The following is a 26,506-nucleotide window of genomic DNA, read 5'->3' as shown; positions in this document are numbered from 1 at the left end:
CACAATCTTATATTTCTACTACATAGCTCGAACGGGTGGCTTCCTAAATCATATGAAACAATTTTACCCTTCGACAATAATATTAAAATTACATGATTGATGATGAGTGCATTTTTTTCACTTTTAAGACTAACATATAGTAAATAATTGTAAGAATTAATAGTGATTTACAAACCCCCAATATTATATATATAATATAGTATAGTAGTTAGAAATATGAAAATGAATTTCGTAGAGATATATTAAATTAAGATTCACTTTATTATTTGATCTCAGATTGATATCATGAAATGTATTAAATAGCTTATCATGTGTAGGTGTTTGGTGATCTTGTTGATTTTTCAGTCATTACATTATTGTGTTTAGTAATACCTAATCTTGAGTTGTCAGAGATGAATTATTTAAGATGAGTGTCAATTAATTTAGGCTACAATAAAGTTGGATATAAGCTCGTTTACAACAGTATATTTAGTGTAACTTTTCAAAAAAATATGAAAAAAGCAATGTATGTATCATTTTAGTGCATCTAGTGAAAAAAAAGAGATTATCTATGATATATAAGACAATTTAGTATATGAAAAATGAAATTTAAATCTATTTCTAATTGGGGTTAATGAAACTCTATTACACTAAGAACATTAATGAACCCAAAGTCAACAAACAAGTATCAGCAAATTTGATTAGACAAAGAATATAGATTCAACACCAATTATTAAAGGCATAATACATAAATGTACTCTTTAACTTGACTTTAAATCACATTTATGCCCTTTAACTTTGGATTTGCACAAATAGACACTTAAGCTTGTATAAAGTTGACCAAATAGACATATATGTCCTACATGTCATTTTTTGTCCTACGTGGTATTCTAGTACGTGTATTGTGTCATGTAGGATTCATGTGTTTATTTATTTAAAAATTGGATAGTTAAAGTGTCTATTTGTGCATTATGAAAATTAAAGGTCAAAATTAAAATTTAAAACCAAGATTAAGATCCAATATATGTATTATGCCATTATTAAATTTCACTTAATCCTTACCTACCTCAACAAGTCAACTATTTACCATTAAGTACATGTTATAGTATTCACTGGCATAATTAATTTATAGTCTACTCATCAAGACGTATCTTGAGAATTGAACTTGTTCTATCTATAGTTTTAAAGTTGTTACATGTCATGATGTCAATTCAATATTTTAAAAGCACAATAAATTTTTTGCTAAAATCTTTAAAAGGTCGACCTCGTCACATTTTTTAAATAGAAAAAAAAAACTTATTTCGATGTCAAGTTTTCAATTAAAAAATTTCTAAAACAATAATTAGAAAAAAACTAAAATAGAATATATCTAGTGAAATAATAACCAAAACTAATTAACAAAGGTAAGATAGGGTAGGCAATTTCAAAGAATATTAAATGAGGCGAAAAATAGTGGGAATTAATCTGTTGTTATAAATCAAAAATTGATTAGGCTTGACACAAGAATTAAGAAACAGTAAATTTTAAGAGTAATTTTACCAAATCTCTCTTATTAAATATAGGTCATCTAAGCATTAAAAAATGAACTCTCCTATTTAATCATAAGGACAAAATAAACACAAAATAACAACTTATCAGTTGATTTTATATACTAAATAAATATCGTTAAACATCTAAAAATAATATAGTGGACAAATAAAAATAAACAAATATAATTAATTACCTTCAACTTTCCTAAGAAAGAAGCAACATTAACAATCGTTGGTGAATTAGAGAGTTGAAGGAGAGGAGCAAATGCTTCACTCATCCTTTTTGCACCATAAAAGTTTGTTTCTATGCATTGTTTTGTCAACTCATAATTTGTAACGATACCTTCAATTGATTTCTCCACAACATTTTCGTCCTCAACCTGCACAATAAATTAATTAAATTGTTGTACGTATCGATCGACTTTATATGTTTATATACATAACATATATAATAAATTTTAGAAAATGTGATTTTATTAATTAAAATTAAAATTCCTACTTCATTTTCAGTAGAAATGGTCTCGAAATCTCCTTCAATTAAATTTTTTAGTATAACAAGATTTCCTTCCACCATTAATCCACCAACCCCTGCGTTGTTAACCTGCAAATTAAAGTATTTATAAATTCTCATTTCTTTAACGAATATAAATTGATTGAGGAAATGAAAGGAATCAAATTAAAGAACTTAATTCAGAGAGTGTAATTAGTGGAATAATTCACCATTTATCATGGTAAAATAATTCATATAGATTTTTGAATTATTTTTATAATAGGTAATCTCAATATTAATTTTGTTGTTTAATTAGGACAAAAAAAATTTATTTCTTGATCTAATTTTTTATCGAGAAAAATGTCGCTAAATGTGGGAGTATTTCTAAATTAGAAGAAATTAACACTTTTTCCAACCAGTACTCGTCCACCGAAGTAACTCTCTCTGTTCATTTTTGTTTGTCATTTATTTTTAACATATATTTTTGTTTTTACTTATCATTTTTATTATATCAATAAAAAAATAATTATATTTTTTTCATATTTATCATAAACATTAAATAATGTATAAGTAAAATTTTGAGAAAACAATAAATAATCTTTTTTTTGTGGTTAAAATAGAGTCAATTTCTCAGACAAATGAGAGATAAGAAAATGACAATTAATATAAAATTGACTGTCTTTTTGTGTTACACGCGATGAGCTTGATCTCCACTAGGAAAAAAAATATTAAATAAAAATAAATTGCACTTAATTTTGTAGATCTCAAGGACAAGGACCATATATCTTACACCCTATCAGGAAAATAATATTATACGCACTCCATTCTATATTAGTGGTCTGCTATATTATTTTAAGATATTTAATAATATTTGTTTATTTCATTAAATTAATAAATAATTTTATAATTAATTTGTAATTTATTTTTATTATTAATTATAATAATTTTTCTATTACATGTTTTAAGATAATGTATTTATATATTAAAAGATAATATAGTAAAATTATTCTTCTATTTATATTTTCTGCATTTAAAAAAGAACGATTTTTTTTCTTTTTAGCTTGTTTTAAAAAGAATGATTTATTTCCTTTTTTGATAATACTTTACTCCTAGTTTTTCACATGACATGTTTAATACCACAATATTAAATGATAATTTTGTATATTTTGACATAATTTTAATTTAAGACCATAAAATTCAAAAAAAAATTATTTTCTTAAATTATGCATCCGATTAAATTAGATCACTCTTTTTAAAACGAAGAGAATAATTTTTAAGAAATATGCAAAAATCAATAATGAATAACTATTATGGGACATGCTCACTATTGACTCGACACGTTAAAAAAAAAAAGCTTGGGATAATATTAATACTACTTTATCCGTACCTCAGCTTTAAATATTTGATTTCCCTAAAAATTCTCCAATTTTATCCATATTCGTACTATCATTCCACTTTGAATTTGTTAACTTTTATGAATCTTAATAAATAAATAAATGTGGTTATATTTGTATTATTTTTATTTCCAACCCACTCAATCAATGAAGATGAATAATTAAGATTTACAACAATTTTTAATATTATAAATTAAGATGTATATTCAAATTGTTCACCACTAGTACATTCACTTTCACTTTTTTTAATGACACTTCCTCTTTTGATCGTTAAGGTTTATTATTATCAACTGTCATCATTCATCGTTACCATAATTTCAATCACAAGCACACATCACGTTAGTCAATCATCATAGTCACAATTCACTAGTATTTTTAGTTATCAATATTAGCCATTGTTAACTATTATTATGGGTTAATCAATCATCATAGTCACAATTCACTATTATTTTTAGTCATCAATATTAGCCATTGTTAACTATTATTATGGGTTAGTCAATCATCATACCCACAATCACCACGGCTAGCAATTAGCATCACCAATGCTCATATAATTTCCTTAAAATATTGAAATAGTATCACATTAATTTGGTAGCTTATTTTAATTTTAATTTTTTTAATTTTTGAATAAAAACAGGTTTTATACATTCAAATGATGAAAAAGTAAATACTTTTATTATTTAACATCCAGACGTTTATATCTCAATGTATATCTCAATATTTAAATATATGTATTGAAATTCAAACACTTTAATTTTTTAAAAAGTAAGTCGTCTGTCTAAGTGATGGAGTGATAAATATTACTTACCAAAATATCGAGCCTTCCAAATTTTGTGTTGATAAAGTCCACAAGAGAAGAAATACTAGCTGGATCCATAACATCAAGTTGATGAAACAAAATGTGATCATTATTATTAATAATGTTTAACTCCTTTTTAAGCCTTTCAATAGCTTCAATCCCTCTCTTTTCATCTCTTGATGTTAACACTACCACTACTCCTTTGCTTGCTAGCAACTGCTTGCATGTTTCATATCCTATTCCTTTGTTTCCACCAGTCACTACTGCATACCTGATCATATACCATATACGAGTATTGCTCAGATATGCGTAACAGAATTTTAAGTTATATATACTGACCGTTAAAAAAAGAATTAGCTATTCATAATTTAAATTACCTTTTGCTTTGGAGGGTGCTGAATTCCTCTGCCATTGTTGAAAGGATAAATGTTAGATCTAGATTCTTGATATTTCGTCTTTTGGTTCTAACAGTGTATTGGTTTGGTACAAGTAATGTACAAGATAGAATTATATAGTAATAGAGACCGCAATACTATATTCTACTTTATTTCTCATGTCTAGATTGTCAATAGTAGAATTATTAGTTTGAGGCATGTCAAATATGATGTTCTAACACCATCTCCGATCCACGTCTATGTTACTGTCTATTTTCTATATTTAGAGAGTAAAATAAATTGAGCTCTTCGATCACACTCTATTTCACTCTTTTTCTCTATTTACATAGATTTAAATTTGGAGAAATACTATCCACACTCTCCTGATTATTTTATTATTAATTATATTATTTTATAATTTACGTATTATTTTTCATATAAGATCATTAATTAAAAATTTAATATATGTTTTTTAAATATAATATAGTATTTAAAAATTATATTATTTAACATATACTATTTTCGTCTCGAGTTAATAATATTTTATCTTTTTTTAAAAAAAAATTCGTCACTTTAATATGATTTATATTAGTATTAATTGTCAATATGATGAATGCACAATATTAAAATGATAAGTTTAAATTATTTATTTAAAAATACAGTACATAATATAATAATTTAAATATGAGATAACACAATACATAATATGATAGCTTTATCACATCAATTTTGGTTGCAATTTATGTTCACTAATTTGTATATTATTAATATTTATTTGCAACTCCTGTAATTTAGAAATTTAGAATAAAAATAAAATTTTATACTAAATAAAAATTTTGAAAATTAAAAATAAAATTTATTTTACATCTAAATTATACATAATATGATAGTTGTATACATCAATTTTGGTTGCAATTTATGTCCACTAATTTGTATATTATTAATATTTATTTTCAACTTCTGTTATTTTATAAATTTAGAATAAAAATAAAATTTTAAACTAAATAAAATTTTGAAAATTAAAAATAAAATTTATTTTACATCTAAATTATGCAGAGTGATTATTTGAAAAAAAGAAAAAAATTATATTGTGAAAAAGAAATAATAATATAATATTGAGGAGAGAGAAAAAAAATTCTTTTTAAAAAGTAAAATAGAAAATTGAGTTAAAGTTGATTGTCTGTAAAATATAGAACTCTATATTTGGAGAGTAAATAGAGGGTAGAGTTGAAGATGCCCTAAAGGACATTTCACTCATACAGATGCAGAGCTAGACGGAGGTTTATGGATTTGGATGAATCGACAAGCTTTTCTATAGACTCCATATATATAATAGAAAATTGTATATATAAACTAGTGAATCCACTAACAAAATTGATTTGACAACTCAATAATAAAAAAAGGATAGTGAAAATATTTTTCACATTCCTAATTCTATATCCAAGTCTTCAAAGTAGAACCTTAATTATAGTTATGATGGTGTTACTCCAACTACTAATTAAGCTTTAAGCGATGTAAAAAAATGATAAGAGTTGAAAATTTTTTACAAGCCAGATATTCCCTTTTAGATAAAATAAATATATTATTAATTTTTTCAACTATATACGCTTTGACTATTATTCATATAGAGTAATAAAAAGCAAGTTGCCCAAATCACTATTTTCTTTTATCATTATTATTCTAACCTGCTTATTCACAAATTTCAAAATGCATGTGTCTACCGTTTCCATTTACGGAGTATTATTTTAAATATAAATACTAATTGCCTACATGAAGTCTTTTTCTTGAAGAGCTCTACTATGTTAAAGCACAATTTGACTAAATTTCATTAATTTATGCTTAATTATTACTGTTATATTTGTTGCTCGAATTCTTTTATTTTTAAAAGTAGGCATGTTAGCTAGGGTCCAGGCTACAACCCATCGATTAATATTAAGGGATCGTTTGGTAGAATGTATTAACAAAAATAATATATGCATTCATTATATGTATTAGTAGTTTTTTGTTTGATACATTTTTTCATGTTACTATTGTATATTAAGGAGTGTATTACTAAATGAATTTTTAAGCATTGGAACACAAAGGATATAATACATCCATTATTATGGTTAAAGACTCAATTACCCTTCAAAACATTTTTACATCTTTTCCATCATAATTTTGAAAGATACTTTTGTAAACAAATATTTTTATACGATGCATATTATTTTTAACACAGAAAATCAAACAATACGTAAGAAATAATCTATGCATATCTAGCGCAAGTATAACTAATACAAACATTACTAATTATGCAAGCAATGCAAATATACTCTATTGACCATTATTTTTATACACTTTACCAAACGACGCATTAAAGCATGCATGTTATTTCTACTTTTGAATCATATTTCCCGTTAACTTCTAGTTGTTATGATCATATGTGAAATTATGATTAGGCCGGTCTTATGATTAAGAGTTTGGGGGTTTTAAATTTCGTTAATAACCGTCAATCAATTTTGTTGGAGTTCACAAATTAATAATAATAAAAAGGATTATGTTTGAATTGGTTTTGATTCGACTAAAAAATCAATTTGAGATCAAATCAATCCGATATATTATATATAATTTTATAGTTTATTTTATATCCAAAAATTATTTTTCAAGTTTTTTTAAGACTTAAAATTTTGTATGGTTCAATAAATGTTATATATAGTCCATAAATATTAGTAATTCTAATTAAGCTCAATTTAAAATGAAATCAACACTAATGCTAACACACACAAATAAAAAAAAAACACTAAGGATGACAATAATGTTGAATATTTGATCCTTAATTTTACATGGTTTAGACATTTTAAATACATAACCTAATTTTATTTTTTCTTTAATGTCTAATCATGTAAACAATACTTATTAGACTTATTTTAGCATGATTTACTATTTCTGAATTATGATCATTTTCATATTATAACTTATTAATTTATAATATTTATTTCATGCAATTTCATTATTATTTTCTGTTGAAAATTTTAGTTCTATCACTCGTCTCATCTCATATAATGTTTATTTTCTTAAGGAACACCTTGAATAGTTATATTTTGATTGGACTAAAAATATAATTTAGAACACAAATTGATTATATTTTTCCAACATGATCCTTCTAAAAGTGATCAAACACAAGCACAATACTATAATATCTTTTGAGTATCAAACACAAGCACCATACTATTATTTTTGGATTCAGACACAAGTTGAACTTTTTTTTAAAGTGTCTGAGCAACATGACACTTATAAGTAGGCCTGTTGTTTGCAATGAAAGCAGTACAAGTAAGAATAAAACATAATCTAGCTGAATAGACAAATAATTCATATAACCAACTCGACTTATTTCTTATGGAGCAGTTGATTGATAATAAGTTATTACTTAAAAGTTGAATTAGCTAAATGTTCAAAAAGAGGTGACGTCCTTCTTGTAAAAATAGACCCCAGAAGGTCCATCATTTGGCAGCAAAGCAAGTTTCACCAAGCTTTCAGCACCTTCTTCAGCAGTTAAGCTTCCAGTATATGCAGTCATGTCTGTGCCACAATAGCCAGGGCACACCGAATTTACGCGAAAATTCGGATATTTTGAACCTAAAACTCTTGTGTAGGCAATCAACGATGCTTTTGACACACTTAGCACTTTTTTAGCCCATTCGTTGCACAATAACTGTACATAGGAAATCGAAAATCACTCAATACCAATTGTACAAATAATATTAAAATAGTACAGTGAACAAGTAAAAATAAACAGATAAAGTATTTTAGTTAATTACCTTCAATTTTCCTAAGAAAGAAGCAACATTAACAATCGTTGGTGAATTAGAGAGTTGAAGGAGAGGGATAAATGCTTCACTCATCCTTTTTGCACCATAAAAGTTTGTCTCTATGCATTGTTTTGTCAACTCATAATTTGTAACGATACCATCAATTGATTTCTCCACAACACTTTCTTCCTCTTCCTGCGCAATTAAGTAATTAATTAAATCATTGTACGTATCGATCGACTTTAATAACTTTTAAAAACGTAATTTTATTAATAGAAATTAAAATTTTTACTTCATTTTCAGTAGAAATGGTCTCGAAATCTCCTTCAATTAAATTTTTTAGTATAACAAGATTTCCTTCCACCATTAATCCACCAACCCCTGCGTTGTTAACCTGCAAATTTGAAGTATTCATAATTTCTCATTTCTTTAAAGAATACGAAAGTGATGGAGTGATAAATATTACTTACCAGAATATCGAGCCTTCCAAATTTTGTGTTGATAAAGTCCACAAGACAAGAAATACTATCTGGATCCATAACATCAAGTTGATGAAACAAAATGTGATCATTATTATTAGTAATGTTTAACTCCTTTTTAAGCCTTTCAATAGCTTCAATCCCTCTTTTTTCATCTCTTGATGTCAACACTACCACTACTCCTTTGCTTGCTAATTGCTTGCATGTTTCATATCCTATTCCTTTGTTTCCTCCAGTCACTATTGCATACCTGATCATATACCATATACGAATATTGCTCAGATATGCGTAACAGAATTTTAAGTTATATATACTGCCAGTAAAAAAAAAATTAGCTACTTGTAATTTAAATTACCTTTTGCTTTGGAGGGTGCGGATTTCCTCTGCCATTTTTTAAAGGATAAATATTAGTTCTAAATTCTTGATATATTTACCCTTTTGGTCTAACAGTGTATTGGTTTGGTACAAGTAGTGCAGAAGATACAATTACATAATAATAGAGGCCAGCTAACTATATTTTGCTCTATTCCTCATGTCCACATTGTCAATAGTAGAATTTATTAGTCAAATATGATGTTCCAAAGGATATTTCATCAGCACTTAAACGCGGAGCTAGAGAGGGGCTGATGTGTTTGGACGAAATTCACAAGCATTTTATAAATCTCATAACAAAATTGATTGTCAGCTTAATAATAAAAGTTGAACGTAAAAATAATTTTGCATTATTATTGTTAATATTTTTCTTTAAACTCCTAACCCTACGTCACTTAGATGAATTCTATATCCAAGTCTTCCAAGTAGAACTTGTTGGTGTTACTCAACTACTGGTTAGAGTTTTGTTTTGACAAGTCAGACATTCCTTTTTAGATAAATGTATAATAATTTTTTCAACTATATGCTCTTAGACTATTACTCATTTGTTTGAGTTAGGCCTCCGGCGTTTAGTCTTACCGAGTGTGAATCTTAGTCATTTAAATTTGTTTCATTAAAGAGTGTTATTTTTGAGAATTGAATTTTATTTATTCAGATTCAGTTCATTAAGTTTGTTTGTTTTATTTCTTTATAAGTCTCTTTATGGATTTAAATATATTTGAATAAATCAGACCTGTAACATACTCTTAACAAACTTAAAAAGAAGACTCATATCTTAATTCAACTACATCTTAATTAATGTTAATTACATGCTTACCTTTACAATTTCATTTATTCTTATTAACTTAATTTTTGATTTCATAAACTAATCAATATTCATAAATTAATATTTAGCACGGTTCCAAAAAATAAGAAAGTATTAATTATTTGATCGATAACAATAACAAATGTTTATTATAAAATAATTCATAAATATTATATTACTACTCTTACTATATATAAACTATTTTACATTGCATTATATTAGATCTTCAAAGTTTTTGAGTGCAAAAAATAGTCATATTAATGATGTAACTTAATATTAAGTTGTTAAAAGATAAATCATATTGATTTATTACTATAAAAATGTTCAAATTTATTAAAACAATATTTTATTTAAAATGATTTTAAAAATATTTTATTGATATAGCATTTAATTTCATATGTATATTCAGATGTTGCAAACAAACAGTCTCAATAATTTTATTTTTAGATTCAGAGATAACATCTTAATAATAAGATATTCATTTAGATTTATACATTTAAATTTTAATGCATATCTTAATATTCAAATGTGTATTTAAATTCAGACGTCTTAATCTTAACGAAAACAAATAGAATCTTTCTCTTATACACTTGTCCTGATTTTTAGTGCGAGTTGAACCATAACGTGTCTGACATAAAAAGCAAGTTGCCCAAATCACTATTTCTCTTTTTGGTCATTAATATTCTAACTTGCTTAGTCACGAATTTCAAAATTTATAGGCTAATTTATTGGTGATCATTTAAAGTTTAACTCATTAGTGATTTCTTAAAGTTGACATTAATTTTTACTTACATTCCTTAATTAAATTTTGTATATTTTAAACACCTCGTGTCATACTGCACTGTGTGATTTTAACACTTTTTGAACAATCAATCAATATATAAGGTGTGTGTAACACACTTGCTCGATGACATGTCAAAGAGACAAACTAAAAGAAAAACGTGACATATATATTACAATTATTTTTTATATAATGATATTTTAGTAGAATGAAGAAGTAGTCAATGACTTAATGACATGTGAAATTTTTTACACAAAAAATTCAAAGAAAAAAACCAAGCCCACCAAGGTCATCTTCTCCGCCCCACCCACTCAAATCATTTTCTTTACTATTTCCCACCCACTCAACATCTTCTACATCTTTGCCCACCCTAACCCCAACCCCTTTCCCACCCATATCGTCTTCTCCACCCCTCTCCCATCCTACCCGTGGTCTTTTTAAAGTTTTTTCATTGTCCTTTTTTCTTTGCGACAACATGAATCGTGGCTTTTTAACGGGTTGAAATTTATCTTTTGTGAATTCTCTTCATGTTGAAATTCGTTTTTTTTTTGTTTGTAGCATCGTCAACACTATTTCTCCATTGAAGAAGTTCAAGTTTTGAGAGATGGTGACTGAATAATGAGAAAGAAAATGAAAATAAAATAAAATAAAAATAATTAAATAAGTCTTTCACCGCTGCTATTGAGTGTATTATATTCACTATGTCATGTCAGTAAAAAATGTCAAAATGACACAACAAGAAATGACATGAGATGAGATGTCTAAAATAAACAAAACTTAGTTAAGGTATCTAACTGAAAATTAATACCAACTTTAGAAAGCCTCCAATGAATTAGGCCAAATCCATATGTTTGCAGGTTCCATACTTAAATTATTTTCCTGTTCTTGAAGAGCTGTACTATATATGTTAGGTCCAGGTCCCAGCCTCATCAATTAATATTAAAAGCACGCAAAATGAACAAGAAGACTGTTACTTCTACTTTTAAATCATATTTTCTGTTTATTTTATATTATCATAATTTTCTTTTTAAATATTTAATTTTTTAAAAAAATATTAAATTAATATAATTTAATTTCATTTTAAAAATCAATCAAATTAAGAAGAAAAATACAACATAACAACTACAAATGAATCGAGGGAGTAATAATGGCTACAAGCCACGCATTCACAAAATTTTAACTTGAGTTTTGGTGTTAATTGAGATGATGTAATCAATGACATCTCCACCTGTTAACTCATTGTTCTGAAATATTTTGGAATATGACAAAATTCTGTGGTACAGGTAATAGCAATACGTTTTAGCTATTCTGATTCTAAATAGGTTTTAAAAATATGTTTTTATTAGAGCCGTCAATATGGGCTAGGTTTGTTGGGCTGGTTTGGCCTAATCCGAGATTTAATAGGGTTGAATTAAGATTTTTGAAGCCCATTTAAGAAAAAGACTTTTTAGCCCGGCCTGAATAAGCCTACTCATTTGGAAGGCTTGAGAAATATTGGTAGGGCCGGCCCGTGGGCCAATAAAAATAAATTTAAAAATATAATATAATATTAAAATTTAAAAATAAAGAGAGTCCAAAATCAAAACAATTAGGCTAATATTTCTATTTAGATATTTATACTTTTAGTTGAAAAAAAATTTAATAAATATTAAGAAAAATGCACAAGTATCCCCTAGACTATGACCAAAATTCCAGAGACACACCTTAACTAAACTAAGGTCCTATTACCCCTGAACTTTTTTTTTTGTAATTTTATACACCTTTTGTCTTATGTGGCAGTCTATGTGACTCCACGCAATTGAGGCGCGTCAGAGATATTTGGATGCCACGTAAGCCAAAGAGGTACACAAAATTACAAAAAAAAAAAAAATCAGGGGGTAAAACGACCTTAGTAAGGACCACGAAATTGAAGATCGACGCAAGAGATATTTTGGTATGTTCATGTTTAATTTGGTAGGATGTATTTCTTGTGGTAGACTTTACTTATTGAAAATATTGCTTATCGTATGTGGTTCCCGAACCAACATTTGATTAAAAAATAATTTTTGCATTACTAATTTCTATTTTACTAATTCTTACATTATCAATCTTTGTACTAGACAATTCATTAAAATTTTTTTAATAATGTAGGAATATATTTGAATCGTAACTCAAACTAGAGGTATAGCATTTCCTCTAAACATCTTAATCTTAATAAAAATAAGTCATCAAGATAGAGTGATATGAATAGTAGTTACCAGAATATCAAGCCTTCCAAATTTTGTGTTGATGAAGTCCACAAGTGAAGAAATACTAAGTGGATCCATAACATCAAGTTGATGAAACAAAACTTGATCATTAGTAAAGTTCGACTCCTTTTTAAGCCTTTCAATAGCTTCAATCCCTCTTTTTTCATCTCTTGATGTCAACACTACCACTAATCCTTTGCTTGCTAATTGCTTGCATGTTTCATATCCTATTCCCTTGTTCCCTCCAGTCACTACTGCATACCTAATCATACCACATATTTCTTAGATTGATAATAAGCTCACGAGAATTTAAGTCATATACACCGATAGTTATTAGTTAAAATTACCTTGTGCTCTGGAGGCTGGTGATTTTCTCTGCCATTATTGAAAGGATATTTTTTGTCCAACAGCGTATTGGGTTGGTTTTTAGTGCGACTAGGACCATTATATATTGTATATATATATACTACTCCTAGGTTTACATAAAAGCAAGTTGCCCATATCACTTTTATTCTGGCATAATATATAAACATGATCCTTAACTTGGCGTCAGTTAGCAATTATGATCCTTAACTTTAGGTATGCACAAGTAGACACTTGAGCTTGTATAAAATTGAACAAAGTGACACATTCGTTCTACATGAAAAATTTACGTCTAAAATGTATCATGCCATGTAGAACACGTGTGTCTACTTGATCAATTTTATACAAATTTAAATGTCTACTTGTGTACATTCATAGTATTCATAGTTAAGGGTCATAGTTCCAAAGAAAGAAGCAACATTAACAATCCTTGGTGAATAAGAGTTGAAGTTTGTCTCTATGCATTGTTTTGTCAACTCATAATTTGTAACGATACCATCAATTGATTTCTCCGCAACACTTTCGTCCTCTTCCTGCACAATTAATTAAACTATTTTACGTATCAATCAACTTTAATCTATGTTATAGCATATATATAATAAATTTTTTTTTGAAAATGAAATAATTTGTCTTACTTCATTTTCAGTAGAAATGGTTACGAAAGAGGGTCCTTTCGAACAAAATCAAGACAAAGAAAAGAGGTCTTCTTTATTTTTCTTGAGATTCTTGGCTCTTCTGAGCCCTTCCTTTACTTTAGATAAAGAGATAAAGGAAATTGATGATAAAAGTTGTACTCATTTGTCAGAGTTAATAACTTTGATTATCAATCAACTTTCAATTGTTTTCACAGAAAGTCACTCAACTTTCATTTTCAACTTAAAAATCACTCAACTATGAATGTTTTTGCACAGAAAATCACTCAACTTTCATTTTCAACTCAAACATCATTTTGCATAGAAAGTCACTCAACCTATTTAATTGTTTTTACATTAAATTTAGTGACATGAAATTTTAATTATTAACTAAAATTTTGAAAACCAAATATATAAATCATTAAATCCGACCCGCTAAAAATATAATATTGAACATTTTATTTTACCATTATTTCTCTAAATCATTCTCCCTTGTCTCCCACATACTTTTAGCGAATTAATGGTAAAATAAAATGTTTAATATTATAATAGGTGCATCACGATGAATCACGATCTTACCTTCCCAACACAAGAGCTGCTAATATTGCAGTCATTGGCTAGAAGAAACCCCTTACTAAGAGAACTCTCCAAACCCCTTCTAGAAATGCATCATCAACTTCTGAAGTCTCAGGAAAATTGGTGTCTGTAAATAATAATCTGAGTACAATTTTCCTCACATGAGCTGCAGCCTCTGGTCCTCCATGACCATCAAATATCTGTAAAATTATATGTTAGAAAAGCTTTGCCTTTGAAAATGCACAGTGACAAATAAGGCATATGCAACAAAATGAATTGCAATATTGTTGACTCTGGGGATTTGACATCCTGAAAAAAAAAAGTCTGTCAAGACTAATCTTACACACAACCAAGAAAAATAAAAACTGATACTAACTAGAATTAATCATTTTGGCAGGGGAGAAGTTATATTGAGCAGAAGGCAAATCTGCTAAATATACTCAATTTCGAAAAAACGAAATTCCCAAATGAAGGAAGGGACTTGCAGATGAACTTTTTTCACATCCTCAAGTTAGTAAATTAGATAAAAGACATTCAATGGTCAACGTCTTTTTTCAGAGAAGTGAGAGGTGACTGAGAAATTATCTAGCATGATTTATCAGGTTAACTTCTTCAAATGAAAACATTTCAATAAAACGTTTCATCCCAAACATCTGAATTCTTAAACTGTCAAGTGTTCACAAGTTTGACAATCTAGACAGAAGCTTAAAATGTCTTAGCATAAAAAAATATCAAAAAGGAACTTAAAAGGTTACAAATTTAAGAAAACCCCTCATTTTTTATCAAGTTTTCTGATTTGTTTACAACCATCAGCTCTAATTACCTCTATCCAGGTGGTGTGACTTAATCATGGATAAGTTTTCGGTTCATGGAAACGGAACAAATTTTGATGTCCCTTCTCATTTATCTTTTCACTTTTAAAGTATCTTTGATTAAATAAATAGTTTTCTCTTAAGATATAGATAATTTTAATGGATTAAAGTAGTATAATTACTAAGAAAACATAATTGGAATCTCATTTCTCTTAGTTAACTTGGTTAAAGACTTACTATTAACAGCTTATTTAGATTTGTTCTTCGAAGGAGAACAGTGAAGTCATGTAACTCATTATTCCCCCAATCCCTTACCCCCGATCAAACGAGAGAAGAATCTGTCCTCCTCCTTGTCCTGCCTTCCGATCCCCTCTGTCATCCTCTCTATTCAAGAATAGCCACAAGCCAGATAAATCAAGCTACCAAATTACCACAACTCACATTAGACAAGAAGAAGAGTTGGTTTATTTAGTTGGGAGGACTTGACTAATTCTCAACTATTCAGATAACCTTAGCAAATGCTATAAAAAGTATATTGGAAAGCCAATTAAGCTCTGCATTTCCAAGTCTACATAGGTCAATGTTCATTTTCCATCAGTAAACAATTTCAACATGGCTGATTACACACATGCACCTACAGACTTATCTTCATCAACCACAAAGAGATACTTTACTCTGTTGGTGTAAATGGGATCTCCAGAATTTTCATGTGGAATATTTTTGACATGATTACATTTATTGGCTAAACTTAACAACAGTTGTTAACTATAAAACCATCAACCTCAACATCAGAAACTTAACAGCTTAAAGGAATTTGTAATGTAAGGAGATAAGACACATGCCAGCCAAATCAAGCCACCACTTGAGCACAACCCGCATCAGACAAGAAACACAGTTTATTTAGTTAGGAGAGTTCAACTAGTTCTCAATCATTCAGTCCGCCTCAGCAACTAAAGGCAATTATCAGTACTTTGCAAAAGTCATTTCCAACTCTACATTGGTCGGTGCCTTTTTCCAACAAACACTAAACGCTTCCGATGTGGCTGGCTAACCGATGCACCTAGATTTTCGTCATAAATGTGAAAGTGGATGCATCATCTCTGTCCACTAGGAGATATTTCACACTGTTTGTGTAAATGGGATCCTCCAGAGTTCTGTATGCCTAAGCATCACACTATCTATATGTAGCAATAGCTGTCAACTACAAAACCCTTAAGCATTTTCTTGATCCCGTTCATGTCAAGAAAATACAAGGAAAAGGGACCTTAAACCACTTTTTAAAAATGTTTGCCCAACATGGCACCTACTTTATAACCATANTGCCTCGAGGCCCGCCCACGCCACCCAACCCCAGACCTCGAGGCACCGTGTGAGGCTCCACCCCCGCCACCCAACCCCAGACCTCGAGGCGTCAAACCTTAGACTATGTCACACTAGCCATTAACCTACTGCAGCCTTCTACTTCATTTGACTTTGATATCAATCTGCTTTGTGAAACTACCACATGCAGAGTCTTCCACCAACATGAAAACTTTTTAAAATTTCTGAGTTTGCTAGTACTTAGAAACCTAAAAGGACTATAGGAGTGACTCATCTTCTTAGGAAACGTGAAAGACCAATTTTTGTGTTCCACTGTTGGGTTTTAGCAAGTGTGAATGGGAAAAGAAAAGAGAGAATATGAAAAGTGAGGGAACTACTTTGGAGGGAAAATGAAAAGTCATTTGCAAAGTGCAAATGAAAAGTCATTTCTCTCATATCGGCAAAAGAAAGGGAAATTGTTGTCCTTATAGAAGGAAACACTTCCATTACTTCTTAAAGAGCTAAGAAGAAGATGCCCCCTCGCGCCGTCGTCGTCGTCGCTCGATTTGGATTTGGATTTGGATTTGGATTTGGCAAATGAAGTGATTGATTGATAATTTTTTTGGACAAAATTTATTTAATCAAATTTTGTTAAATCAAATAAATCCTGTTAATATTATCTCTTATAAATTTGCGGGTAGCGGTAACATTCCGAAAAGTCGTTACTTTCCAAAAAATAGTTATTTTCTAACAGACACAATTTTTCGAAAAGTTGTTATTTTTTCCAAAAGACACAACTTTCTGGATAAAATGGGTCTGAACAGATTTCACTGAACAGACATGTTCCTTGCTGAAAATGGCTATAAAAGGAAGTCAATTTTTGATTTTTTAAACACTGAATTTTTTTTTTCTCTGCATTTATTTTTCTCTCAAATAAAATCAAAGTGTCTCGACTGAGTCTGTGTGACTTGTTGCTGTTCTTAAGTTCGTTGAAGTTAAAGAAGTTTGAGGTACCGCTATTTCTTTAACAGGTTTAATCCGTTTTATCTTGGGAGAAATTAATCCATAACCTTGGGTACAGTGAGGGGATTAAATTTCTTAAGGACACACAGTAGTTTCTGTGGACTCGGATTAATTCTTGTATTTTATATTTTTTTTGCTTCATCTTATTTCTGTTTCTGTTTATTAACCTTATAAATACAGGTTATTGTAAGAACAACAATCTTAAGAAATTTAATAGTTTCTGTATTTGAGGTTTCTGGAGATTAAAACCTTTATGGTTATCTACTCTGCTTGAATTTTTAAAATTCATTCGATTAACGATTAAAAGAACATAAAAACTTTATCGTTAAATCAGAAACAGTTTGTGTAAAGATTTGTTCTTTACTGTTAGTATTTTAAATACTTAATTTATCTGCCATTTGTGACAGAAAAAAATGACTAATTCAAGTCAAACAAATGCTGGAACAGTAAGTGCTGCAACAACAACGGTTGCACATAATCGTTCAAATGCTGCCTTAGCACCGGCTGAGAAACCTGCAAAGTTTTCTGGAGTCGACTTTAAGAGATGGCAGCAAAAGATGTTCTTCTATCTCACTACGTTGAGTCTGCAGAAGTTCATCAATGAGAATGTTCCTGTTATGTCAGATGAAACTCCGGCTGATGAACGATTCTTGGTAACAGAAGCATGGACACACTCAGATTTTTTGTGTAAAAATTATATTTTGAGTGGTCTGCAAGATGATCTGTACAATGTGTACAGCAATGCCAAAACCTCAAAAGAACTCTGGGATGCTTTAGAAAAGAAGTACAAAACAGAAGATGCCGGAATGAAGAAATTCATTGTGGCAAAATTTCTGGACTATAAGATGATAGACAGTAAGACTGTCGTCACCCAAGTTCAAGAATTGCAGGTCATAATCCATGATCTCCTTGCTGAAGGTATAAATTTATTTAATGCCTATGTTAGAAATATTAAGTTTTCCCTTAATACTCACATAACCTTTAATGTAGGATTGATTGTGAATGATGCTTTTCAAGTGGCTGCAATTATTGAAAAGTTACCTCCATTATGGAAGGACTTTAAAAACTACTTGAAACACAAACGCAAGGAGATGACTGTTGAAGATCTCATAGTAAGGTTGAGAATCGAAGAGGATAATAAGGCTGCAGAAAAGAGGTCACGTGGTAATTCAGCAATATCTGGAGTAAATTTTGTTGAAGAAGATCCCACAAAATTAAAGAAAAGAAAGAAAGCATCTGGTCCAAAAAGCAATCCTCCTAAGAAGAAATTCAATGGAAACTGCTTTAATTGTGGTAAACATGGTCATAGGGCTAATGAATGCCGGGGTCCTAAGAAGGACAAGAAAAAGAAGGATCAAGCAAACTTGGCTGAATCCAAAGGAGAAATGGACGATCTCTGTGCAATGCTTTCAGAATGTAACTTGGTTGGAAATCCAAGAGAATGGTGGATAGATTCTGGTGCCTCATGCCATGTTTGTGCCAACAAAGAATTATTTTCATCATATACTCCAGCACTTACAGATGAAAAATTGTTTATGGCAAACTCCGCTGTTGCAAAGGTGGAAGGAACTGGCAAAGTCCTATTAAAGATGACATCAGGCAAGGTGGTGACTTTGAATAGGGTCTCATATGTTCCAGAATTGAGAAAGAATTTAGTTTCAATTCCAGTTCTGACCAAGAATGGATTTAAATGTGTATTTGTTTCTGATAAAGTAGTAGTAAGCAAAAATGATATGTATGTAGGAAAAGGCTACCTTAGTGATGGCCTTTTCAAACTCAATGTAATTGCAGTTGATATGAATAAAGATTTTGCTTCTTCTTACTTGCTTGAGTCTAAATGTTTATGGCATGAACGTTTGGGACACGTTAATAACAAAACCTTGCGAAAACTGATTAACTTAAATATTTTGCCAAAATTTGAGTGCAATAAATCAAAATGTCAAATTTGTGTTGAATCTAAGTATGCTAAGCATTCTTATAAATCTGTTGAAAGGAATTCAAATCCTTTAGAATTGATTCACACTGATATTTGTGACATGAAGTCAACACCATCACGTGGTGGGAAAAAGTATTTCATAACTTTTATTGACGATTGCACTAGATATTGTTATGTCTATTTGCTAAATAGTAAGGATGAAGCAATAGATGCATTTAGGCAATATAAAACTGAAGTTGAAAATCAGTTAGATAAAAAGATCAAAATGATCAGAAGTGATAGAGGTGGAGAATATGAATCTCCATTTGCAGAAATATGTTTAGAAAATGGAATAATCCATCAAACTACTGCTCCCTACACTCCTCAGTCTAATGGAATTGCAGAAAGGAAAAATCGAACTTTAAAAGAAATGATGAATGCATTACTTATAAGTTCAGGTTTACCACAGAACTTGTGGGGGGAAGCTATCCTTACAGCAAATCAGATACTTAACAGAGTGCCTCACTCAAAGACAAATGTAATTCCATATGAGAAATGGAAAGGTAGAAAACCCAATTTGAAATATTTCAAAGTGTGGGGGTGTCTAGCCAAAGTCCAAGTTCCTATACCTAAGAGGGTAAAAATAGGACCTAAGACTGTGGATTGTGTATTCATTGGATATGCCACAAACAGTAAGGCATGTCGATTTTTGGTTCATAAGTCCGAACATCCGGATATTCATGATAATACGGTAATGGAATCAGATAGTGCTGAATTTTTTGAACATATCTATCCGTATAAAACTAGACTTGAGTCATCTAGTGGGGGATCTAAACAACCCAGAGAAGAACCAAAAGAGAATGAACAAAATGAAGAAAGTCCAAGACGCAGTAAACGTCAAAAGACATCTACTTCATTTGGATCAGATTTTGTAACATTTCTTCTTGAAAGTGAGCCTCAAACATTCAAGGAAGCAATGTTGTCTAGCGACTCAACCTCTTGGAAGGAGGCTGTTAATAGTGAAATTGAATCAATCTTAAGCAATCATACTTGGGAGTTGGTTGATCTTCCTCCAGGGAACAAACCCTTGGGTTCAAAATGGATCTTTAAAAGGAAGATGAAAGACGATGGAACTATTGACAAATATAAAGCAAGACTTGTTGTCAAAGGTTTTAGACAAAAAGAAGGTCTTGATTATTTTGACACATACTCGCCAGTGACTAGGATTACATCAATTCGGATGTTAATTGCACTAGCTGCAGTATACGGTCTTGAAATTCATCAAATGGATGTGAAAACAGCCTTCTTAAATGGAGAGCTTGAAGAGGAAATTTACATAGAACAGCCTGAGGGTTTTGTAGTTCCTGGTAAAGAAAAGAAAGTGTGCAAACTTATTAAGTCACTTTATGGGCTAAAACAAGCACCAAAACAATGGCATGCAAAGTTTGATCAAACCATGTTGTCAAATGGATTTAAGATCAATGAATGTGATAAATGTGTTTACATTAAAGATACTCCAAATCAGGAAGTTATTTTATGCCTATATGTAGATGATATGCTTATAATGAGCAAAGACATTGCTAATATAAAAGCTACAAAGCGTATGCTTGCTAGTAAGTTTGATATGAAAGATTTAGGAGTTGCTGATGTGATATTAGGAATTAAAATTCTTAAAACTCCTAACGGTCTAGCATTGTCTCAAACTCATTATATTCAAAAGATACTTGAAAAATTCAAATTTTTGAATTTTAAAAGGGCAAAGACTCCAATTGATGTAAATCTTCATCTTGCAAAGAATAAAGGCGAAAGTCAGTCTCAATTGGACTATGCTAGCGTATTGGGAAGCTTAATGTATGTCATGAATTGTACACGACCAGACATAGCTTGCGCTATCAGTAAACTGAGTCGATACACAAGTAATCCTAATCATAATCATTGGTTGGCAATGAAGAGAGTTTTGGGATACTTAGATGACACTCAAAACTATGCTTTACATTACAACAGATATCCAGCCGTTCTTGAAGGATATAGTGATGCAAATTGGATTACTGGGTCAACTGAAACAAAATCCACAAGTGGATACGTTTTTACTATTGGTGGAGGAGCAATATCTTGGAAATCATCCAAACAAACATGTATAGCTCGCTCTACAATGGAGTCTGAATTCATTGCTTTAGACAAGGCAGGTGAAGAAGCTGAATGGCTCCGGAATTTCTTAGAAGATATTCCATTTTGGCCCAAACCAATGGCCCCTATATGCATACATTGTGATAGTCAAGCTGCAATAGGAAGGGCTGGAAGCATTATGTATAACGGCAAGTCTCGTCACATAAGACGAAGACATAACTCTGTGAGACAACTACTCTCTAGTGGAATTATCACAATTGACTATGTGAAGTCAAAAGATAATGTGTCGGATCCACTTACAAAAGGCCTAAATAGAGAGGGAGTTGAGAAATCATCGACGGGAATGGGACTATGGCCGAGAACAAGTCATCGTGGCGGTAACTCTACCTAGAAGACTGGAGATCCCAAGATCTAGGTTCAAGGAGATAAAACAAAGTCATTGATGACGGTTCAACATTGTCAAAGGAAAAAAAAAAAATTTTTATTATTTTATGGTCCATTCTCATGATGAGACAATGTTTAGTAACCAGGATAAAGACATAAGGACTCTTTAATGGTTTCTAAGTTTGATACAGGGAATATCAAATGGTGTATCTATGGGATAACACATTTAGAAATCACCTATGTAAGTGTGAAGTGTAAGCCGCTTCAAGGAGAATCCGGTAAGGCCAGTTCTTTAAGCACTTACTATCCAAGATGTGTTCATGGCTGAAACGAACAAAACAATGAGAACTAAGAACAGTTCAAGGGTTGATTGTGTGACATATGTTGTCTAGGTATACACCAAAGCTCGACGGTTCAAAGATATCAAATCTACCGATTGACCGAGTATATCCGATATATGTTCACTACGGAAAGTTTAAAGGGAAACCTACTTATCCAGATGCGATTAACCTTTACCTACAAGACACACAAGTTTTTTCATGCATATGTTTTAACAATAGCCTTCCCCATTCATGTGGGGGATTGTTGGGTTTTAGCAAGTGTGAATGGGAAAAGAAAAGAGAGAATATGAAAAGTGAGGGAACTACTTTGGAGGGAAAATGAAAAGTCATTTGCAAAGTGCAAATGAAAAGTCATTTCTCCCATATCGGCAAAAGAAAGGGAAATTGTTGTCCTTATAGAAGGAAACACTTCCATTACTTCTTAAAGAGCTAAGAAGAAGATGCCCCCTCGCGCCGTCGTCGTCGTCGCTCGCTCGGCTTGGATTTGGCTTTGGATTTGGATTTGGCAAATGATGTGATTGATTGATAAATTTTTTGGACAAAATTTATTTAATCAGTTTTTGTTAAATCAAATAAATCCTGTTAATATTATCTCTTATAAATTTGCGGGTAACGGTAACATTCCGAAAAGTCGTTACTTTTCCAAAAAGTCGTTACTTTCCAAAAAATAGTTATTTTCTAAAAGACACAATTTTTCGAAAAGTTGTTATTTTTTCCAAAAGACACAACTTTCTGGATAAAATGGGTCTGAACAGATATTTCACTGAACAGACATGTTCTTTGCTGAAAATGGCTATAAAAGGAAGTCAATTTTTGATTTTTTAAACACTGAATTTTTTTTTTCTCTGCATTTATTTTTCTCTCAAATAAAATCAAAGTGTCTCGACTGAGTCTGTGTGACTTGTTGCTGTTCTTAAGTTCGTTGAAGTTAAAGAAATTTGAGGTACCGCTATTTCTTTAACAGGTTTAATCCGTTTTATCTTGGGAGAAATTAATCCATAACCTTGGGGACAGTGAGGGGATTAAATTTCTTAAGGACACACAGTAGTTTCTGTGGACTCGGATTATTTCTTGTATTTTATATTTTTTTTTCTGCTTCATCTTATTTCTGTTTTTGTTATTAACCTTATAAATACAGGTTATTGTAAGAACAACATCCACTTATATACACAAGTTTGGGTACTTCTTGTAATTACTGATATTCAACAACATTCAACGACTAAGTGTAATTAGCATCTATAAAAAAAGGGAGTTTAATCGAACATTGAGAAAAACCAAGGTTTTTTTTATACTTCAGTGGATTTATCAGAAAGGATACCAAGACTAAAGACAATGTACAACACTCAAATAAGAAAACACCAGAAATTTGGACAAGGCCAAAAGGAGAAATATGCACAGTTTGTAACTTGTACACAATCTACATAACTAAGGATTAAGCCAGACCAGACAGCACTAAATGCATTTCTCTTTCCCTCTTTTGTTTTGTTGGAGTGAAGGGGGTGGTTGAGGATAAGTAACAGCGAAACATGCATCTACTATGCACATAATCAGAAAAATTTAAGAAGTCTATCAAACCTGCTCATAGCAAACATCAATTAGTTCCAGAGCCTGGGTCATCTCTACCATTCCAAGTTCCCCAACTGGAGATGGTGTATTTTTCCATCTATAACTTTGGGAGCAACAAACGCATGTACCTGCAAGTAAGGTTTGACATATATAACTGCAATACAAAAACAAAAATTTCCCTCCACATGCAAACTTATCAGAAATTTCCTTTAGTAGAGCAGACAAAAATTTGTTGAACTAGAAGAGCTTCCAACAAACAGGACTGCTGAATTGTCAATAAGATGAAGAGAACACCATAAAGAGTGATACCGTAAACAAAGAAAGGAAGAAAACATGTGAACTCCTGGGTGTTTGATATACTATTCTGTGAGCAATGCTGAAAATTTTGACAGTACCAAAAGTAATAGAGTGAATCAAAACGAGTATGTGCACTGGACAAGTCAGACTGATGCCCTTATTTAGTTTAAAAACAGAAGAATTAGACAAGTATCTATCCTCCATTTGGATTGTTCTGTGGCAAAAAGTCGCTGAATCAGGCATCTACTGTCATTTACTGGAGTATAATTATACACCAGTGAATGAGAGATTATTGTTTAGGAATACATTTTGAAGATAAAAGAGGGAACGACTGGAAGATTTGAGAGAAACTCGGGTGGCTGCAACTATCAGGCACTTGAAGCATGAGAGCTAGAGGACTAGAAAGTTGTGCTCTCGTTCACTGCTTCTTTGGGTGAGATGCTGAGAAAGTTTAACTTGATTCAAGTGTACAAACTAATCACTATATGATTTCTTCTGTCCTAAAATTCTATAATGAAAGTCACTTTGTTTATGTTCGAATTCGATTCAACAAAAACACCAGGATAGACCAAGATAAGAACACTTACAACTCCCTTTCTACCCAAAGCCAGGGCAGATTGAAATATCATCTCCATTGCATCTGGAACCTCCGTATTTCCTGCGAAAAACAACAGCACAACCAAACTCTTTAGCTTTTTGTCTAAGATCATAAAAGCCAGTCCTATGCATCATACTCAAGTGAAAAATGAATATATTTTAAGGTCATTATAACTCAAGTTATAAACAGAAGGAACAGTACAATACAGGAAAAAACCAAAAAGCAGGAATTGGGGGAAGTTGTTCCAAATTTTTCATTCATAATACTCTTTAACCATTAAAAAGATTAAACAAATCCCTTGATAACTAAATCATTTCCTGCTAGTGAACTTATTTATACAAGGGAAGTCAATAAACAAAGAACTCAACTTCCAAATATCACTAAGTCTGACCAAATAAAGAAAAAATCCCGCAAAACCCTCATATCACTAAATTCTTAACCACTATCTGCAATCATTTTTTCATGAAACATTAACCATTTTACTTATTTAATGATCCAAGAAGAAAACCCCCAAAAAGAAATCACAAAACCCACCTACATTTCCCTTGCATACACAAATTTAACCATGAAAACTCATACCCAACATACAAAAAAGTGAATTATCTAACCAGTAATCAAAAAAAGAAGATAAAACTCAGTATAATTCAATTATTTTCCTACATTAATAAACAGAGACCAAAACAGAGAAACACTCACAAGTTTGGAGGAGTGAGAAATCACATTACGAGCAGATACAGTTGTATGAATTCGAGATATTAAAAATTTCCAGTAGTTTCTTGGCCGCTCCAGCATTCAATTTTCCGGCCTGATTATTTCTCCAACCCAGATGAATTCGCCACCATTGCTTGTTTCTTCGTCACCGCACTCGAAACTGACCGTCATTTCCTCTTTCTACTGTAAAATATCGAAAAATTAACCCTTTAATCAACAATTTTTCATCACCCTCTTCCTCAAGAAAACAACAAGAAGAAGAAAGTCGTTATTGTGAAAAATGTGAATCTGAAGTAATATATACCTCAAGATTCGATTTAGATATGCGTTAGGAGAGGTCAAGGTTGGGTCTGTTTGAATTGAACTTCAGAGGACCAATTATATGAAGACACATAAGCTAATGTATTTTCTAGGACAGATTATTTATTATATTAAAATGAATTTTGGTAATAAGGAATGAAATACGTGAGCTTATACTATTTCCAAAATCTCAGAAACACATTTATACTACATTAAGATTTTATTATTCTGAATTTATTTTATTAATTTTATACCCCTATTCTCCCTACGTGACACTATTTTCTGGACCATCGCGAGTTGACAATTTTTTCAATGATATTGTCACCTACTTTGATAACCATAAAATACTAAGGGATCGTTTCATTTGAGTTCAAGTTATGATGGGATTAATTATGACGAGATAAATTATGGTGAGATTAGTTATGATGAGACAAGCTAGGATGATATTGTTTTTGAAAAATTACCTATATATACACACCTTTATTTTTCATATTTTTCATTATTACTTACTATTTTTAAAAAAAAATTCTAAAAAATCCCTTAT

At 30.6% G+C, this 26,506-nt stretch overlaps 1 protein-coding gene across 3 annotated transcripts; it reads right to left on the bottom strand.

The window, feature by feature from the left end:
• Nucleotides 1-7,745: 7,745 nt before the first annotated feature.
• On the bottom strand, nucleotides 7,746-25,941 carry LOC107008432 ((+)-neomenthol dehydrogenase-like). Of its 3 annotated transcripts, none has more exons than XM_015207467.2 (10): nucleotides 25,648-25,941; nucleotides 24,941-25,011; nucleotides 24,066-24,184; nucleotides 14,593-14,789; nucleotides 13,366-13,914; nucleotides 13,028-13,280; nucleotides 8,824-9,082; nucleotides 8,646-8,747; nucleotides 8,363-8,548; nucleotides 7,746-8,256 (listed from the first exon to the last, which is right to left on the bottom strand). In XM_015207467.2, exons 6-10 carry the CDS (start codon nucleotides 13,183-13,185, stop codon nucleotides 7,996-7,998), a joined length of 966 nt encoding a protein of 321 aa, XP_015062953.1. In that variant the 5' UTR covers nucleotides 13,186-13,280; nucleotides 13,366-13,914; nucleotides 14,593-14,789; nucleotides 24,066-24,184; nucleotides 24,941-25,011; nucleotides 25,648-25,941; the 3' UTR covers nucleotides 7,746-7,995. The 3 variants fall into 3 exon arrangements, with proteins under 3 accessions (XP_015062953.1, XP_027771808.1, XP_015062962.1); XM_027916007.1 differs by having other exon boundaries at nucleotides 25,677-25,941; XM_015207476.2 differs by lacking the exons at nucleotides 13,028-13,280; nucleotides 13,366-13,914; nucleotides 14,593-14,789; ... (1 more) ...; nucleotides 24,941-25,011; nucleotides 25,648-25,941 and adding an exon at nucleotides 9,188-9,834 and having other exon boundaries at nucleotides 7,747-8,256.
• Nucleotides 25,942-26,506: the final 565 nt, after the last annotated feature.

The sequence above is a fragment of the Solanum pennellii genome, chromosome 1 (genome assembly GCF_001406875.1).
Source record: "Solanum pennellii chromosome 1, SPENNV200".
In the NCBI taxonomy this organism is placed as follows: Eukaryota; Viridiplantae; Streptophyta; class Magnoliopsida; order Solanales; family Solanaceae; genus Solanum; species Solanum pennellii.
Note: the sequence above shows the minus strand (reverse complement) of the source record. Positions and strands in the feature narration are given on the sequence as shown.

Coding starts and splice junctions, on each gene's coding strand:
- LOC107008432 (XM_015207467.2), bottom strand. CDS start 13,185: ATGAAAAAAGAGGGATTGAAGCTATTGAAAGGCTTAAAAAGGAGTCGA. Junction 9,083..13,027: donor TTGGAAGGCTTGATATTCTG/GTAACTACTATT, acceptor GTATATGATCAG/GTATGCAATAGTGACTGGAG. Junction 8,549..8,645: donor CCATTTCTACTGAAAATGAA/GTAAAAATTTTA, acceptor TTAATTGCGCAG/GAAGAGGAAGAAAGTGTTGT.